The 19,051-nt window shown below is 37.4% G+C and overlaps 1 protein-coding gene and 2 pseudogenes across 2 annotated transcripts; 1 reads left to right on the top strand and 2 right to left on the bottom strand.

The window, feature by feature from the left end:
- Positions 1–3,096: 3,096 nt before the first annotated feature.
- On the bottom strand, positions 3,097–4,817 carry LOC143869915 (premnaspirodiene oxygenase pseudogene; annotated as a pseudogene).
- A 10-nt stretch (positions 4,818–4,827) lies between these two features.
- On the top strand, positions 4,828–17,742 carry LOC143869914 (desmethyl-deoxy-podophyllotoxin synthase-like; annotated as a pseudogene).
- On the bottom strand, positions 10,049–15,720 carry LOC143863301 (uncharacterized). 2 transcript variants are annotated; one of them, XR_013240864.1, is made up of 6 exons: positions 15,094–15,719; positions 14,118–14,199; positions 13,965–14,039; positions 11,392–11,473; positions 10,645–10,782; positions 10,049–10,435 (listed from the first exon to the last, which is right to left on the bottom strand). XR_013240864.1 is itself a non-coding variant. In XM_077373996.1 (5 exons), exons 1-5 carry the CDS (start codon positions 15,186–15,188, stop codon positions 10,760–10,762), a joined length of 357 nt encoding a protein of 118 aa, XP_077230111.1. In that variant the 5' UTR covers positions 15,189–15,720; the 3' UTR covers positions 10,049–10,759. The 2 variants fall into 2 exon arrangements, 1 of the variants encoding a protein (XP_077230111.1); XM_077373996.1 differs by having other exon boundaries at positions 10,049–10,782; positions 15,094–15,720.
- Positions 17,743–19,051: the final 1,309 nt, after the last annotated feature.

Raw genomic sequence — 19,051 nt, 5'->3', positions numbered from 1 at the left:
AAGAAGTGGTATTCGGATACCGCTTAGTAATTTTTTGAATTAATTTTAATTTTTAATTTTTCTATTCCATTTCCAGTAAAATTGGAATTGGATACCGATTTTGATTCCTTATTGTGTGCCAATCCAATCGATGCTAAAAAGGAAACATGTTATGAATTATGTAGTTGTTGCCAGAGCAACAACTTCTTATATTAAAGAAATAAGAGACTAGACAATAAAATAAGTAAAGAACTACTAAGAAGGAGAATTCTTATCAACCAAGAGAAAGCAAGAAAGGGAATCCTATGACTTAATTAATGAGAACAAAATAAAAATGCCTTTTGACAAAGGAATATGTTATATTCGCATCTTTTTTCCTCGGGACCGTCTCCGTGTAAAAGAGTAGTCATAAATACACTACAGGTGGCTGTCCCAAGTTAAAAAAAAAGGGTGAATATATCACACCTAAGGAGAAAATAAAGAAATAAAAGATGCCTTTCGACAAATGACAACAGCTAAAAAAATACATCAATTCAAGTATATGATCGGCAACTTAAGAAGCAACGCACAAGCTTTCAAAGGAGGCAAATATTGTTTTATCCATGAGAGAGACTTCAATTTTTCAAACGTCCACGTAATTGTTAGGGTGATGTTGGAATTATATAATACAATTTCTAAAATCTGCCACAAATATGCCCATTTTTGCTCTCCACTTTTGGAGGGGTTAGGATGATGCAATGAAGTTGATTTTTGGTACACACCCTATCTATGATGGGGCCTTGCAAATGAATGGTTTGGATCACCACAAAAAATGTGGGACCCATGTGTTTGGGCCCTCCAGCTCATATAAGCTATATGAGCTTCAAGCTCACAATCATTTTCCTCTCTCTATATATATAGAGAATTTATATGATGGGTGACCGTGAAAACACGTGAAGTCTAAAAAAGTAGGTACGACCCACTTTTTTTGATGATCCAAACCGTTCATCTGTTTGGGCACAACGTAAATAGGTTGTACGTTGTGCCCCAAAAATCAGTTCCATAGGATGATCCTAACCCTCCGATCCGAACTGATATGAATATGGAGATTTCCAAAAATCATTTATGGAATCTTGTAGAGGAAAAAGGAATATTTTTTTTTAATTCTCGATTTTTCTCCTTCATTCTCTCTCATATTCTTTTACCATTTAGCCCCTAAATAATTCAAATTTATATGGTTTTCAATGACCATAGGCTATCTATTATTCCTCTACCACGTAACCACGTGTCTCATCTCCCTCTCGCTCTCTTTCCCTTTGATGCCTTCTAGAGGTAAGTTTCTAACAGACTGTTTGATGGAAAGAGTAGTTTCACCCTTGGTAGATGAGGGTGAAGGACATCCTTGTTCAACAAGGCCTGGCTAAGGCGTTGAAGGGAAAGGATACGAAGACAGAGAAGATGAAGGATACTGATTGTGGTAGATTGTATTGTCTGGTTGGGGACACAATGACTAGCGTTCATAAGATCTCAATGGCTAGTTGGAAGCAAAGTGGTGACGTGTGCACGCATAGGGTCTCTAGCACAGTTAGTGTAGAGATGAGTTTCCAGATTGCAGACGATGGTGAGTAGGTGATGGTACCCGCCATGCGGATGATGGATCGAGACCCCTCTTTATGGTTGATTGGGTGAGTCAGCGGTTGGCAGCTACACATGTACATTGGCCGTGTTGATTGAGTGAGGTGGAGTCAGAACTTGGATGATTCGAGGGTATGTAGCTGGCACTTCAGAAGACCAATGGTGGTTTGCGGCGACAACAGATCGACGACGACATCAACGGAAAATCTTCAGTTGGCTGGGAAACAAGCCAAGGTGGAGATTGTTGGTAAAGTTACCTTGTTTCTTACCACCTCTAGTTACCTAATATAATTAGGTTTTCTAATTGTGGTCGGAAGGCAGAACATGAAAGTATGTTTTTTTAGATGTTGTAAAACGTATGATATGAAAAGCTAGAGGGAGGGTTTTTCTCTTGGGAGTGGGAGGTTCTTTGTCTGGTGGCTGCAAAAGGAGGCAAGAGAGAGAAAGAAGATAAGGGAGAGAGATAGAGAGGAAGAAGAGAGTTTCTTCTCAGGTTTTCTCTTGGGATTTTTCTCGGGGTTCTCTTGTTCACAGTCTTGGTTGAGAAGACAAGGAAAGGGTTTTGGTTCGCGGGTTAGCGGGTTAATCTCGTTGTAATAGTTATAATTTTGTTTTCTCATAGTGAAGATCGCGTTCTCACCCGTGGATGTAGACATTTTGGCCGAATCACGTAAAATCCAGGTGTTCATCTTGTGGCTTGTGTTTATCTTTTAACTTTTCCGTTTATTTGTATATGATCGGATTGGGATGGGATTTGCCCAGCAGATTTTCTCAACAAAAATCTTAGGGTCATGTTTTTTTTTTTTTTCTTGTATTTTATCTATTTTTCCTCAGGCCAATCAAATTGATTTGGAAAATCATGTTAGATGGGTAAGGTTAGCGTTGCGTGTTTAGACGCGGGACTGGGTTAGGGTTGACCCTCTTCGACTCAAGGCTCGGTTTGGTTCGGGTTAGGGCTGGGGTAATGCTACCTCGGGTTGCACTGGGGTTGGCCTCAAACCGATCTAATACGGCTTGAGTTGCACCCCTACTATTGGGGTACCCTTACGACTAGTTTTTTGTTGCATTACTTAAAATATAGAAGCATACATGAACTGTGTGTGCGCGCACGCGCATGTGAAAAAAATGTTCAAATTTTGTTCAACAGTAAAGATTATCTGCCCATTCGTCACGACTATTTGATCGAAGGCAAATGAACACAATCCTACATATAAGAAACTTACATGGTCTCCAAACATTGTGTAGTTGATATACCCTATTGTTCATAAAGCAAAATGTAGAATTTTGAAAATGAAAGATGTAAATTGTCTTAATAATATCTGCTCTACCTCCCTACTAGTTTTTTACCTATTCAAAGAGTACCGATGTTTGTGTGGAATATTTCCTGATGTTAATGAACAAGACATCTCTTTGTTGACACTATCTTCCCTCTGTTTGTGTGTGTGAAACTCTCAAGATGTAGAAAATATTGATAAGAATCATTTACATGTCTCTATCACATAACTTGAAAGCATGAATCACATGAACTGTACAAATCAAACTTCTTTATTCTTCCTTAAAAAAGCACGCTAAATTCAAAACCCATCTGGAAAATGAGGGGTTGCGATTAAGTTTAGGTTAGCTTTTCTTGCCAGAGTTATGCCAAAGTTCTCACTCATGTCCAAATCCCCTGCTTTCATCTTATGAGGGAGTTTCCAATCAAAGAAATAGAGAAGGTTGGCAAGGGCTAACTCAGTAGAAGCTAGTCCAAAATAAATACCAGGACAAGCCCTCCTTCCTGCCCCAAATGGGATAAATTCAAAGTTCTGCCCCTTGAAATCAATAGAATTACGAGAAAACCTCTCTGGCTCAAACTCTTCAGGGTTCTCCCAATGTCTTGGATCTCTTGCTATTGCCCATGAATTAACAAGAACCCTAGTCTTCTTGGGTATCTCATATCCATTGATTTCACATCTCTCATTTGATTCTCTAGGAACTAGCAATGGAAGAGGAGGGCACAGCCTCATAATCTCCTTGATAACTAGTTTTAAGTAGCTCAATTAATCAATTTCACTCTCTGCTATCTTGTCCTTTCCTTTGAAAACCTGTCTTATCTCTGCCTGTGCTTTCTCGATCACTCTAGGGTTTCTCATTAGCTCTACCATTGCCCATTCCATGATAGTTGATGAGGTCTCAGTCCCCGCTGCGAACATGTCATGTAAAGAGAATAAATACATTGATTTCACACAACCAACCGATGCTTTATTGGCTGTATCAGTGATTAAAATCCTAATACAAAGAAAGACGGATTTCTCACCACCGGAAAATTCTCTCCTCAAATAGTGAAACCAAAGTTAGTTTACACTAGCCCAAAATCAACAACCAAAGTAGAAGAAGAACAATGCCAAAAAAGATGTGCTTCAATATATGATAGAAAGAACAACACTACAAGATCAAGAACAATAAAAAAGAAGAAAGCTTCAAGAGAAAAGCTTGCACACAAGAGAGCTTCAATGAAGCTTCAATGGAGGTCTAGGTAGTGGAGAATCTCTATCAAGTTAAGTTAATGAGAATTAGGCTTGGTCAAGGAAAGTAAAGAGAAAATAGCTTAGGTAAATGGTAGTGGATATGAGAAAGTGGTGTCATTAATGCTTAGAGAAGTGGTGGGTTTGGAGTTCCAAGTAAGGGTTTGAATTTGAAATAGGTAGGTAGTGGGAAAAGATGGAGCAAACATGTGTGGCTCACACATGTGCAAACTAGGCCAACAAAAAACCAAAACGCCCATGGACACAAAATACATATTTCTCTTCACTACATCACTAAAATAAAAATAAAAATAAAGCTACCCAAAAAATACACTTTAAAATTTAACAGGAATTAACTAAAGTTTTTTGAGAACGTGATGGTTTTAGTTTTTATCTCTAGTCTTATCCTTTTCAATTTGTTTTGTGATTGAGTTTCGAGTTCAGTTTTTATTTCTACTTCTCATGACAACAACAACAAAAAGTTCTAAGATTGTTATTGGGTTTCAAGTTCAGTTTTTATTTCTAATTTCACTTGCCCTATCTGTTAGGAAACATACATACCAAGATGACTGCTTTTATGTTGTCGGCAATGAGAGGAAACTTCAAGTGAGGAGTTACAATTGTAGAGACCTGGCTAAGCTTAAGGTGCAAAAGAGGTCCATGATTCTTGGCTAAGTCCCTAAGGGCATGATGTGGTTGTGAGCCTAGCAAGTGGTGCATGCTACCTATGATGGGTAGCTTCGATGGCCCTGGAGGCAATTTTGGAATTGGGTTTTTAGTTTTGAATCTCTTTCTCACTTTCATCAACATGAACATTAAGAGAAGGAATGTGAGGAGCAGAGAAAAGGATGGTAAGTGGACTTCCATGGGTGAGAGGAGAGAAGTTGCAGTGCATTTTGATGTCTTTGTTATTGGACTCGTAGTTATTTTGATGCCAAGAGTTTATCTTTTTATGTTTACTGATAGATGTTGGGGTTCAAAGAGCATATCCCCACTGCTGCATCCTGCTAGTACTTTACTACAAATATACATTCTTAGTATATTTTATTAAGGGAAGTGATATCAGCACAACCATGTTTTAATAATTGAACAGACCCAGCTTGTCTTTTTCTGTTTTAATTGTCTTCTGAGAGGTTTTCTGGAACTGTATTAACCTTTTGCCTACTCTTTAAATACTAGAAGATAAGATGCGTAAGTGAAAATATCAAAACATGGTTGTGCTGGTATGATTTCCCTTTATTAAAGGTAGTTTTAATTAGCGTTTTAGAACTCAGATTCTGGATGAGAACTTGGAACTAATCGAAGGGAGCCAACTTTGGCGAGTCTTTGATTGACCCAGTCAATTTTTATTAACTTGGGTGAGGAGTTATGATTGAATTGGTAGGAAAAAAAACTCAAAACTCGGGCGAACTCGGCCAAGATAAGAGGGAGTCGACTCGGACAAGTTGATGAATTACGTGGGGAGTTTTTAAACATTGGTTTTAATATAACACATTGATATTCAAAATATTAGAACTGTTCTATGTTGTGTTTATGATAGTATAAAAAAATGATATTTAGGCACTTTGTTTATATCTTCAGCGATGAGTGGGCGGATTTTCTTATGAATTCAAAGAAGACCTTGAGGCTCCACCAGTGTTGATTTTTTTAATGGATCCATTAGTGTTGATTATTAGCCAATTGCGAGGAAGAGGTTTCCAATTTACTTGGATGATCTTTGGGTTTGTCAAGTGATTTGTGAAACTTAGTTCAAATTCACTGAAAATTGTAGACAATTTCATCTTTCTCATACTACATATTCCAAAGGATTCAATATATTGAAAATTAAGTAACCATTCGAATTTTTTTAGAAGAAAAATCTTGAGGATAACTTGTGCTTCCGGACTTTGAGATTTTTTTATATTGGAGTCTAAGAGTGTTTCTTTTTTGGCAAGAAAGCCATTCGAAATTTACACCCATCTGTATATGAAAAAAAGAAAGAAAAAGATGAGCCTCAAATTTGTTTTGCGCCCATTTTATATTGAAAGAACATAGCCTCAAAGAATACTTTGGGGGGCTTCCACATAAAGATGGCCATAAAAGTCAGGATGTTTGTTTCAAAATCTTTCATAGGTTTATGAAAAAGATTACCATTAGAGGCCGAAGCTAGAGCCATTCTTTGTTTTACGAAGCATTGGTAAGGCCCACTAAGCATTCATACATCATCGCTTGGGCTTAAAGTAAAGCAAGTGGCCCATGAAAACTCTTGGCATTATTATGGAAATCAAATACCTTTTTGTGCCAAATTTGCTCCTAAAAGTTCCAACAAAGGCCTGAGCGAATGAGCAAGCAGACAAGATGGCACTAGGCAACAAAGTCACTTTGTTACTTAATTACCATTAAGAACCACATATTTGTTGGTACATCACATTCATGCATTAAATTACAAAATAACAACTTCAAACTGTCCTCACCTGACTCTCTAGGCAAAAGAATCTTGAGAAGAATCATGAATGAAAATTGATAATGAATTTGATTACAATAAAATTTCCTCAATAAGAAATGAATTAGAATTTATCAGTTTAATATGTATTGTCAAAAATTTGTGATAGATGTTCACAGAGGATAATAACTGATTCATGTTACTGAAGATGTTGAAGTTGTCGCTTGGAACATGAGCCATGGAATTGAGGAACGAAAGCCAATAGATCATGATAGAACACTGCTTAATGGGAAAGGTGTTCCTCGATGGGCAAGTACTCATGGGCTGGATTTAGATACTGATCCTCATGGGAATGAGTCACTATGGACTAAAGTTGCAATGGGCATGAGTCAGCCTCGATGGGTGAGTAACCTTGGGCCAGGCCAATTTCATATACCGATTCTTGTGGAAACTAGATTTATTCATTCATGCATGCACCACTAGAGTTAACCAGAAAAAGTGGGGTTGCCACGAGCAACTCCACAATCTACAAAACTAGTGAATCAAAGTAGGGAAAGCTTGGGTTTTCATCCTGGCAACTCCATTTCACGACTCACTTTTGAAGGAGGAAACAACCCACTTTTTTTAGCACATTTAGGGGCCGTTTGGATTCGCAGATTTTAGAATCTAGGATTTCCTCAAAATCGTAGATGGGAGACGAGAGAAGAAGGAAACCAGCCGTTGTTTTCTGATTTCTCACTTAAAATCCAATATTCTAAAGAAAAGCGAAATTGACTGTCTCCTTCTTCTCTTGTCACCCATCCAGGATTTTGAGGAAATCCAAGATTCTAAAATCCACGTATCCAAACCGCTCCTTAGTGTAGCAACACCAGGTTTCTAGTTACTTAATATTATAGACAGATTTTAAATAGCATAGAAGCTTAAAAGAGAGTGATTTACATTTTGGAAGACACTTCCAAAATACGATTTCGTTTCAAAAATAAAGACGAAAGTGAATTGAAATTGACCAACCATTTGGTCATGTTGATTCAAGGAGTGTGGAGCAACAACACCAAGATAGAGATCAACACAAGCAGCAACTAAAATATTCTCGTGGGGGTTTGCAATCTATGCCCCGGTTTGGAGAAAAGCTCTAATATAACACGTGAAAGGAGCCAATCTCCTTCACCCACACAAAAGAGCCAATACTCTTTTCACAAGTGATGTCCCAAAAATAAACTTTATTCAATCTATATCTTTCTTTCCTCATACCATTACATTATATAGAGAGCCAAAACCTAAGAATAGCAACCCTAAATGCTTGCCTAACCATTATTCTCAATCTTCTAACTAAAGCAACATAAATAAAAAGTAGAAACATAACTAAAATATTCCTAAAATAGTAATCCCGTAATACACCTATATCATATCCGTAAAATGCCCATAGACAAATCACGTCCAAATCGCGTAATCTTGGGCTCTTTAAATAGGTAATCGAAAAACCTTTCTTAAAACACCAAAATCAGGCCAAAAGAACAAGAATTGATGCCCATTCGGTTTCGGTTTTCTTTTTTTAGTAACCGAAATATTTTGGTTCGGTTATTTTCGGTGAATTCGGTTCGGTTTAAACCGAATGAACAGCCCTATCCATGGTACTCTTTGGGATGTTGAAAGATGATGACCAGAAAATTTGGTAAGCTTGTATTACAGACTTCACTAGTTCAACTCTTCCAGCCGCCGATAAAAAGCTTGTATTACAGACTTCACTAGTTCGGCATGTGTCATAACATAAGGTATTGTCTATTTTCATAAAACCGATGTCCGTTTTGCTAAGAAGCCCTCTTACATTTATATAGTTTAAAATACCTAGGGGCCATGCCCATAGTAACCCAAGACTTTTCATTTATTTGATTTCTATTGGGGCATGTTCTGCAACCAATATAAAAATGGTTTCCACCTATTTTGTAGGCGCATGAATGAGAAAAGTAGGAAAATCCTGAAAATCTTGTTCGGGCTGTACGGCCCAGTAGAGTTCGTTTCCATTTTTCACAATTTTGAGAGACCGGATGATGAGATTCTGCGGAGCGACTCCGAGTGAGCTTCTGCAGATTCTCATTAGTCAATTTCTACCAGAACCTTACAGCGAGAATAAGAAGCTACGCCGAACACGCCCTAAAAATTTTGGAGTTTCTCATTCCAAACTCACTTTTCTGGAATACATTATCCAACATTTTATTAGATGCCAGCTGCCACATGCTTTCATCATTGATGATGAAAATATTGTTTGAAAAACACTTCTAAAATGGATTTCCATTCTGAGAATAAAGAAGAAATTGAAATGACCTAAGATTTAGCCATTTTCGTAGTTTTTTTTTTTGTGTTTGGTGGAGAATCGGGCTCTGGTGATGAGAGTGAAAATGCTAGCTGTCCTCATATTGTTTTATGAGAGAGAGAGAGAGACTTTCAATTATCCATTATTCAAATATGAGCTCTTGTTGGGGTGATGCAGGGGTTATATAATACAATTTCTAAACTCTTTTTATACCGCACGCAGGGCACAGCTATATATAGAAACAGTATAGTTGACTTAAAGACTTTATTGCTCCCTGTGGATTCTATCCGCATTCAAAGCAATAGAAACTCTTTGCAACTACATATTTCAAGCCTAATATCATATATCAAAACACACCCATCCCTCCTTTCCGCATCCAATCCATGGAAATCCACTTCCCCTCCTTTCCTCTTCTCTTCACTTTCCTTCTCTTCTTGTTCATGGTGATGAAGGTTGGAAAAAAGTTTAAGACCCAAAACCCAACCCCAAAATTGCCTCCAGGGCCATGGAACCTACCCATCATAGGTAGTTTGCACCACTTGCTAGGCTCACTACCACATCACTCCCTTAGAGATTTAGCCAACAAGTATGGACCCATAATGCACCTCAAATTTGGTCAAATTTCCACTGTAGTAATCTCCTTCCCCGGACACTACAAGAAAAAGGACATTTAGCGACGTTCACGAGCATCGGTAAAACGTCGTAAAAACATCGGTAAACGTAACACCGACGGTTTGTCATAGCGTCGGTAATGCTACCATGACTAAACCCTTTTACCGACGGTTCTAATAAACCATCGCTGTATGATGTTATACCGACGGTTTTAAACGTCGGTAAAAAAGGGGTGAAAGAGCCGGAAAAAAGGACATTCACCGATGGTTTTCAACAGCGTCGGTAAAGATGATATACACCGGCGTTCTCTTTAAACTAGGACTTTCTCTTTAAACTAGGACTTTCTCTTTAAACTATACCGACGTTCATTGGAACCGTCGGTGTAGATGATATACACCGGCGTTCTCGACCGTCGGTAAAAGATGTAGAGGCGTTTTCTTTTTATTATTCACCGACGGTTTTATGACCGCCGGTGATTAGCATTTTTTTTTTGGAAATAAAGCAGCACAGTGAATATGAACCTGTATAAAACATGTACCACCATAAGAAAGTAACATATATATACACATATTGGCATCCAAACGATAGAAAAAAAAGCATCCAAAGTCATCAAACCACCATTTCCATTTAAATTAAACCCAAGAAGGTCCTCCAAACAAAAATCATCAAACCAACTATCTCCATCTCCATCTAAAATCAACCCATATACCAACAACTTCTTCCTCAGTGTGACATCCAACAGTACTAAAAAAAGACTATTTAAAGGACATTAAATGACATTATAATGGCATCCATCGTTTCAAATACAATGACAAGAAACAAAATTATATAACATCTCCAGAGATCTTTTACACGGTTCTATAACATTTTTTAAACAAGCATCAATGTTATGAAACGTACTATAATATTTTGCTCTACAGCATCATAAATCCCGTCTTTCTTGCGGTGAAGATGAATGAACATGTCACCTCGACTTATGCCCATGTTGAGGTCCTACACCATAAAAATGCAATGCACCTGATGAAATCAATGTAGCTAAAGAGGACTTGAATGTATCAACCTCGGTCTTTTCCTCAGGACTTAAGCTCAGTTGACAAAAGGAATGTAACAAAAACAAGAAATAAAAAACCAAAACAATATTATACTGAAATGAACCATAATATAACGCCTTTGATTAACTGAATTCTAGAAACTTTGATAACCTTGATGAAAGCTCTATTGACATTTTGGACCCAGTCAGCATTAGCGTTGGGCCCCCAACGGAACTAGCTGCAGAGAGATCATTGTTGTCTATGGCTTGGCCAATTTGCTGAGCTTCTAAACAAGCTCTTGAAGATATCCTGTGATAGCATCAGAAAGACGAGTTCATCAATGAATGAAATGGACATAGCAGATCAGTTATAGAAGTAATGATACAGACCATTCGACACTAATAAAAAACTGAGAAGTTATCCAGGTCACAGGGGTGTGTTTGCACACAGAGATGTTTGAACTTTCTCCAGAGAATGCTTCTTTTAACACTTAAAATTACATCATATTGAAAACTGATAGGGTAACGAGAATAGTGAAAGCATAAATTCCACATAGCACTCTCTCATGGTCGCATTAAATGATAGCAAGGAAAACTTTGAAGCGAAGAAGAGAGGTAGTTCTTTAATGGATAATATAGAAATGAAAAGAATCTGAGATTCATGATATACTAGCTTTATATAAATCTTTTTAGAAACATTAAGTAAATAGGCAAACCAAAAAGGAATTATTTTCAACATTTTCAACTTGTTTCTCAAATATATAATGTGCGTGCATGTGTGTGTGCGCGCGCGCATGAGAATTGTGGTAATGACCCCTATAATGTGAAGTAGCAAATGCTAAGAGGTGCCAATTGAACTACCCTAAAGCAACTGTAACCTTCAACCAACAATGAGAAAGACAAGGGAGAGAAGAGTCACCTTGCAAAGCCCTCAAAGCACTTGTTGCACACCCTGGATTTGTGAAGTCAACAAAGCAAAGAACAAGCGCATCTCCACCATGCTGCAGAATAGTTAAAAACCATAAATGCAAAAGTAACGGGATACACTTGAAAGAAACAAATAACCTTAGCTTTTGAAAGAAACAAATGACCTTAGCTACCATTCAAAAAAAAAAAAAACAGAGCAAAAGACCTTAGCTGGGCAATAATGGCCAAAAGCTTAAGCTGTTGGAGAAAGGCGTTATTTAACTTTTATAATTTCATGAAGAGTCAGATCAAGCGAGCAAGGATGCTCTTTGACGAAGCTGAGAAGGGTGTGTTGGAGCTCAATTAAGCTAGCAAATGGCCGGCATGGACTAAGACTTAAGTGTCTACTTACTGAATAGATAACATATCTGTCATTCACATAATAAGTAATGGTAAAGCTAATCAGATTGCAAAAGCAAGTAAATATTGGTGTCTTGCTATGTTTGTGCTCGAATATGAAATGGGCATGTTTCACTGTTTCAAAACTCTCTGCTTTAATCATTCAATCGCCAAAGTCTACTCCATTTTACCTTGGTCAGGTGCTTGTCTGAATCCCATTTTGCCATACCAAGTCAATCAAAACTTCTTTGACTCACCCATTCTATGACTACACCAATTATTGACTCCTATTAGTCGATCAAGAACTTAGCTGTATCAAGCCGGGTGGACTAGGATTAGCCTTGGACACATTTTGGAGCAAAGCCTATACTCTGCTTCTATAGGGGGCAAAGCCATCACAGACTGCAACTTTGATAGTTAACTCACTATGCCATGGAGCAAAGACAAAACACAACTTGTGGTTGATCTCCAACCACCAGATCCTTGATATCAAATTTCCTAGCCAACTAAGCATTCAACTTTACTATCATCTTTGTAAGCAACTTCAAAGTCTTGCTTTCATCGACATTCACTGACTAGCATTCACAAAATCAGTTCCCTTCTAATAAAAGCTAAGTTCATGCTCTTCTTTGACATGTGAATGAGCTGTCACATAATCTTGTAGCCAAATTGGAGATCAATTGCTCTCTTTTATGTCGGTCATGATCAGTGTAAGCATTGTTTCAAAACGCGGAGGCAGGTCAAAACGTGGCCAAAGTAAATCCTAGTCGACTCGACACTAGGCGGTTGAGTTATAAATACTACAACTACAAAAAATAGATAACACGAGTTTCAACTATTACTTATTTTGCTTATTATATATATATATATATATATATATATATATATATATATATATATTTTAGAATTATAAATATTTATTTGGATTATTTACTAATGTTAATAAATATTAAACATCATTTCCTGATCACACTGCTTCACTGTGTTGGAGTTATGGGATACAAATAAGGCACAAAACAATACGAACCATAAATACAATAAACTGATGTCATACACATTTGTATGTAAGGTGTAGATACAATAGCTAAACAAACTCGCATAACTAGAGCTGCATTTTGACATCATTGTTGGACAAAACTTCCTCATCATGGCAGAGATTTTGGCACAAAGCTCATAATATATTAATCAACTCAGGGCATGTAAACAATAACAAATGCACAAGTAGGCTCTAGAGAATGTCTAGTAACCTTTTCTTAAGAGTTAAGAGAATGTCTAGTAAAATACTATAATTGTGTTATGAACCAGAATTACAATGAATTGATGCACTGTAAAAAGAAATTAATAGACTGATTAACTATAGCTTTGAAGAGGGAAACGATCCAATACCGAAAGATGTCAGATTTCTTCTGAATCGAAGGAACTAGACTGATCTTCTGAACCCTTACCGGACTTGTAAACTTTCACCGGCGTTCCCAATTTGCACCCAATTCTAATGAGCCCAACGGAATGAGATAAATAAAAGATATTCAATGGTTCATTAAATTGAACTAACCCTATTCAATTTTTACTCATAGGGACCTTCAATTTATGATAATATCCCTCTTAATTAACCATAACCATATCATTTTCCTATAAATTGTGGAAATAAATTTTTTTTCCAAACAGGGCCTTATTTTCAAAGGAAAGACAAACAAATCCAAACCAGACAAGAACAGGGAGCATTTCCTCAGCACAAGAAAATTTCGTCAATTGAGATTATAATTCAGTACGAGAACACAAACCCCAAAACTTTCCTTAGTTCATATTCTGTGGCTAAAAAAGCATGGCTACATCTTTTGAAGAACTGAGGTAGGACCATTTCTTAGTGCACTTGGCTAAAATTCCTATTCTAGGATTACATAATTGTGTAACTACTGGTCATGATTATGTACATTGATAGCAATATGCAAAAATTTGTAATCATAATAGGATTTCAAGTGCCATTCAAAAAAGTAAATAATGGGAGCTCAAGTAGAAACTGCTTATGAAGTGCTTCGCAAATAACTCACAGCCGCCAAATAAGATGTGAAGGTAATTTCTTTGCAATAAGGGTTTGCAATTATTTTTAAAAAAAAATTTAAATATATATGAACTCCACAAGTCACCATTCAAAAAAAAATGAACTCCACAAGTTAGAATAATCAATACCAGGAACTCCAATTTAAGATCCATCAGGACCTGCACCCCTGGAGTCATTGCCAGATTCATCTCGCTTTCTATGTCCTGTTTCACTATTCCAGTCACCCCAACACATAACAAGAATAAACAAATAAGCAAGTATCTGTATTCATCAATGCAGACCTGGGTAGGAAGTTGTTGGTTTCGAGCTTGGACTTGCTGAAGAGTCCCTGACATTCCCCCAGCTGTCCCATGTAACACTTGACTGAAATTGAAAAAATGCACTCAATGGCTAGGCAATTATGCATCTAAAATAGTTGAAGACCATTGTAACATCAATCCAACGATAAAAGAAAAAGAACAGTCAAAACGCCTTGCTTTTAAATGTGTCAATACATTGACATGAATAATTTGTACAATTACGGTTTGATCCTAAGCTACACATACGAACTATGGAGGGGATGGAAACGTTTGGTTTCGGTTTCGGAGGGGATGGAAATGGAAACATTTTGGTCGTTTTGTGTCGGTTTCGGTGGAAATTTAAAGACCAATTTTGTTGAGAATTGACTTTACATCTATTTGACCTGTTGAGTCCAACAGTTGCATATAAGGCTCCTGATAAATTAGCAAAATGATGTGCATCTAATCGACTCAGAACGAAGCAGTCGAGTACTTGGATGACTCGGCTTAGTACTCGGTTGACGTGATCATAATTAACTCAAAAGAGTCAATGGAGTTTTGATTGTATTTATAGGCCAAAATACTCACCTGGACAAGACCAGGGTAAAAGGCAGCCAACTCCAGGAAGTCCATGATGATGCAGGGGAGTTTCGAAACAATGAATGAAGCATATGCAGACATCTTTGTTCATATACATACATACAAAATGTATGTATTGGTGTGCCGATTTAGGGCTCTATTTGTGGAAATGCAGGGGATTTAGGATGATTTGAAGTGTGGAATTAGGTTTATAAAAAAGCTTCAAGTTAAAAAATTCAGAAATGCAATTAAAAATCAGAGACAAATAAAAGATTGTTTCAACTAATTCTGGCTGAACTAATTCAAATGCTTATCAAGATAAAAAATTCAGGAACACACATCTCAAAATTCAAGCGAAAACTTAAATTAAATAAAAGAAAGAATAGTGTAAGAGAATAACCTTCCATCCATGTATCGATTGAGTTGTTCTTGCAAATTACAGGGAAAAGCCTCCAGAGCCAACGAAAGGGGCCTGGATCTAATGGCCATTTGCATACAATGATTTTAGAATCCGGATTTTAGGATTCTAATTAGAATTCTATTTACAGGGAAAAGCCTCCAGCTCCAAATCCTTATCTTCACATACAAGAACCTGTTCAGCTTCCCCCAAATTCACAACCATAGAATTCAACACTTTCTCCCAAAATCCTACTCCGATCCTTCCCCACAGCTTGAGGCTCTCCGATCAAGGAGTGGAGGTGGTGATGTTTCCGGAGTAGAGAAGATCTCGCCGGATTTGACGGGGTTGCCAGAGAGTGGCTGGATCTAACGGAGAAGATGAATAACAATGATGATGGTGATAGGAAAATGGGTTTGCAAGGATGGCAGTTTGGAGGATAAGGTGGAATTAGGGTTTTGATGGGTGACCGGACGGTCGAGATGGTGGAGGTGATGGCCCTGGGTTGAGGCCGGAGAGGGTTTTTGTGCACACGGGAGAGAAAAAAATATCGATGGAATGTGTTTTGTGCCCTAATAGAGTTAAAATATCGAGGGTTTTGTATTAAAGAACCACCGACGTTTGATATAAAATGCCGGTGAATATTATATCCAGGGACGTTCTCCCCAACGTCGCTGAATTCCAAGATGCAAAAAATTAATTAACGACGTTTCAATACAAAACGTCAGTAATATATCTACTTTAGTGACGCTCAGTGAACGTCGGTGTATATCTATTTGGGCGGTACAACTTAGTGGCGTGAGAATATCATTTCACCGTCGTTTTATTTAGTAAACGTTGGTGTATATACAATATTAGCGACGTTTTTTAAGAACGCCGGTAAGTGAACGTCGGTAATAACCCTTTTTCTTGTAGTGGGACTTGCTAAAGAGATCATGAAGACCCATGATCTCAACTTCTCCACAAGACCTGATCTCCTTGTCGCACAGATCACAACGTACGGATGTAAGGACGTAGTCTTTTGTCCCTACGGTGCTTACTGGAGACAACTCCGAAAGATTTGCATTTTGGAACTATTAAGTGCCAAGCGGGTTCAATCGTATCACATAGTGAGGGAAGAAGAGGTATCAAATCTCATCCGATCCATAGCGTCGGCAAATGAACCGACAATTAACCTAACCAAGATGCTTATGTCATTAACCAACAACATAACATCAAGGGCCACCTTTAGTAGTTACAAGTGTGGGGATCAAGAAAGATTCATATCCGCGCTCAAGGAAGCATTGGAATTCGCAGTGGGATTCAATGTTGCCGATTTGTTTCCGTCGCTAAAATTTTTAGTGTGATTAGCGGAACAAAGTTTAGATTACAGAGGATTTTTCGGAAGTTTGATGGAATCTTGGAGGACATCATCAAACAACACAGAGAGAAGAAGCTGATGAAGAGTGATGAGGAGGAACATGAAGAGGAGGATTTGGTTGATGTTCTTCTAAGACTTCAAGAGCATGGAGACTTTGAATTTCCTCTCACAACCAACAATATAAAAGCAGTCATCTTGGTATGTATGTTTTCTACTTGACTAGGTAGTGATGTTTCATAGGACTGAACCTTGGAAAATTTTGTTGTTTTTGTTCTCTTGGGTTTTTTCCTCCTTTTTTTTCATTTAGAAATTGAAAATGTTGGAGGCAATTGGAAAGAAAGGAAAACATGGAAATTTAAAATAAATATATAAATACATTTAGGGCATAAGCGCTATGAAATGTAAACATAAACTTAAAGAAACAAAGATACATGCAGACATATAAGAGATAAAAAGGAAAAATAAGAAGTAGAGATAAAAACTTAACTCAAGAACCCTGTAAAAGATTGAAAAGAAAATAAATGCAAAAAATAGAAAAAAAGAAAAAAAATAAAGGAAAGAAATTCTCAAAAAAAGATCAGAACCTTTGTTATATATAATAATTTTAATCATTCTATAAAGATTTGTTTGGTTGTTTGAAATTAGCGTATTTATTCCCTTTACAGGACATGTTTGCGGCGGGGACGGAGACTTCATCAACTGTCATAGTATGGGCAATGGCACAGCTAATGAGAAACCCAAGAAAAATGGAGAAAGCACAAGAAGAGTTGAGAAAGGTTCTCAAAGGAAAGGAGAAGATATTATAGAGTGACATTGGTGAATTAACCTACTTAAAACTTGTTATCAAGGAGACTATGAGGTTGTGCCCTCCTCTTCCAATGTTACTTCCTAGAGAATCAATGGAGAAGTGTGAGATCAATGGATATGAGATACCCAAGAAGACAAGGGTTCTTGTCAATTCATGGGCACTATCAAGAGATCCAAGATATTGGGAAAACCCTGAAGTGTTTGAGCCAGAAAGGTTTTCTCGTAATTCTATCGATTTCAAGGGGCAAGACTTCGAATTTATTCCATTTGGGGCAGGAAGGAGAGGTTGCCCTGGTATGTTGTTTGGACTAGCTACCATTGAGTTCGCCCTTTCCAACCTTCTCTACCACTTTGATTGGAAACTTCCACATGGGATGAAGGCAGAGAATTTGGACATGAGAGAGGCCTTCGGCATAACTCTAGCAAGAAGAACTAGCCTAAACTTAGTTGCAACACCTCATTTCCCCATTGTCCATTTAGTTTAGCATGCTTGTTAAGGAGGAATAAAGGAGTTTAATGTGTAATGCTCATGTACTTATGGGTAGTTTAAGTGAATTGAAAGAATGCAATGAAAAAGAATGATTCCAACAAAATTGAAGTTCTTGATAAGGCCTTCTCATTTCCAATTGAGTTTAGCACGCTTCCCTTTTTTTGTTTGTTGCGTACGTGTCACGATGGAGGACCCGTGCCCATTTTGCTAGGAACCTTCATTTAAAATTAAGAGCCGCTATTCTTGCGAAGTCAATTATGAATTTAATTAATGTTCAAAAGGAAACGAAAGAGATCCCTGGTCTTCTTATATTATACTTAAGGATTTGCTAGGCAATTTTGCAAAAAGTCATTTCACAACTCACTTTTTCAGGAGAGAACAGCCAATTCAGATGAATTAATTAAGAAAAATCTGCTTCTAGGTGTTAGTTCTCTCCTGAAACTTTTTACAAAAGGGCAATGATAAATTCGCACCCTCTGTAGGATATTTCGCACCCCTGTAACATGAATTGACGTTACAAAGCATTGAAGTCTGCCACATACCCCCTTTAAAGGGGTGCGAATTTATCATCGTCCTTTACAAAATTTCCTAGCAAATCCCCTATTTTTATGAAGAACCAAACGAAATAATATATAACTGGGAAAAATGAAATCTCTTTGGGCATGTTTGGCTACCATGAATTTTTTTTCTTGAGATATTAGCTTTCCCAATGGTGACAAGTGGAAAAGGGATATATGAGTAGCTCACCTTTAAGTCTCTCTTTCTCAGATCCGATCCGCGCCTCTCTCCCCACTTGACTTGAGAAAATAATTTATCATAAAAGAAATTCATGTTTGCCAAACATGGTCTAAGGGTTCGGTTGGATTGCCAGAATCAGGTGCTAGAATCGCCATCCTATTCCGATTCGATCGGATTCTGACTTTTGTTTAAAAAAATGTACTGAATCAAGGGAGGCGGAAATGAGACCAAGGCGGAATTAAAGAAGAAAATGCCGGAATCTGTTTCTCACCCGAAGAAGTGGTATTCGGATACCGCTTAGTAATTTTTTGAATTAATTTTAATTTTTGATTTTTCTATTCCTTTTCCAGTAAAATTGGATTTGGATACCGATTTTGGATTTTGATTCCTTATTGTGCCAATCCAATTGATGCTAAAAAGGAAACATGTTATGAATTATGTAGTTGTTGCCAGAGCAACAACTTCTTATATTAAAGAAATAAGAGACTAGACAATAAAATAAGTAAAGAACTACTAAGAAGGAGAATTCTTATCAACCAAGAGAAAGCAAGAAAGGGAATCCTATG

Source organism: Tasmannia lanceolata, unplaced genomic scaffold (genome assembly GCF_043159265.1).
Source record: "Tasmannia lanceolata isolate RefF3 unplaced genomic scaffold, GAP_Taslan_0.1 ptg000003l, whole genome shotgun sequence".
Lineage (NCBI taxonomy): Eukaryota > Viridiplantae > Streptophyta > Magnoliopsida > Canellales > Winteraceae > Tasmannia > Tasmannia lanceolata.
The sequence above is the reverse complement of the archived record's forward strand: the minus strand, read 5'-3'. Positions and strand labels throughout refer to the sequence as shown.

Excerpts from the sequence above, each read along its gene's own strand:
- LOC143863301 (XM_077373996.1), bottom strand. The coding sequence starts at position 15,188 with ATGCAAATGGCCATTAGATCCAGGCCCCTTTCGTTGGCTCTGGAGGCT. Across the intron at positions 14,040-14,117 it reads ACCAACAACTTCCTACCCAG|GACATAGAAAGCGAGATGAA; the intron begins GTCTGCATTGAT and ends ATAGTGAAACAG. Across the intron at positions 10,783-11,391 it reads TGCTTTGAGGGCTTTGCAAG|GATATCTTCAAGAGCTTGTT; the intron begins GTGACTCTTCTC and ends ATGCTATCACAG.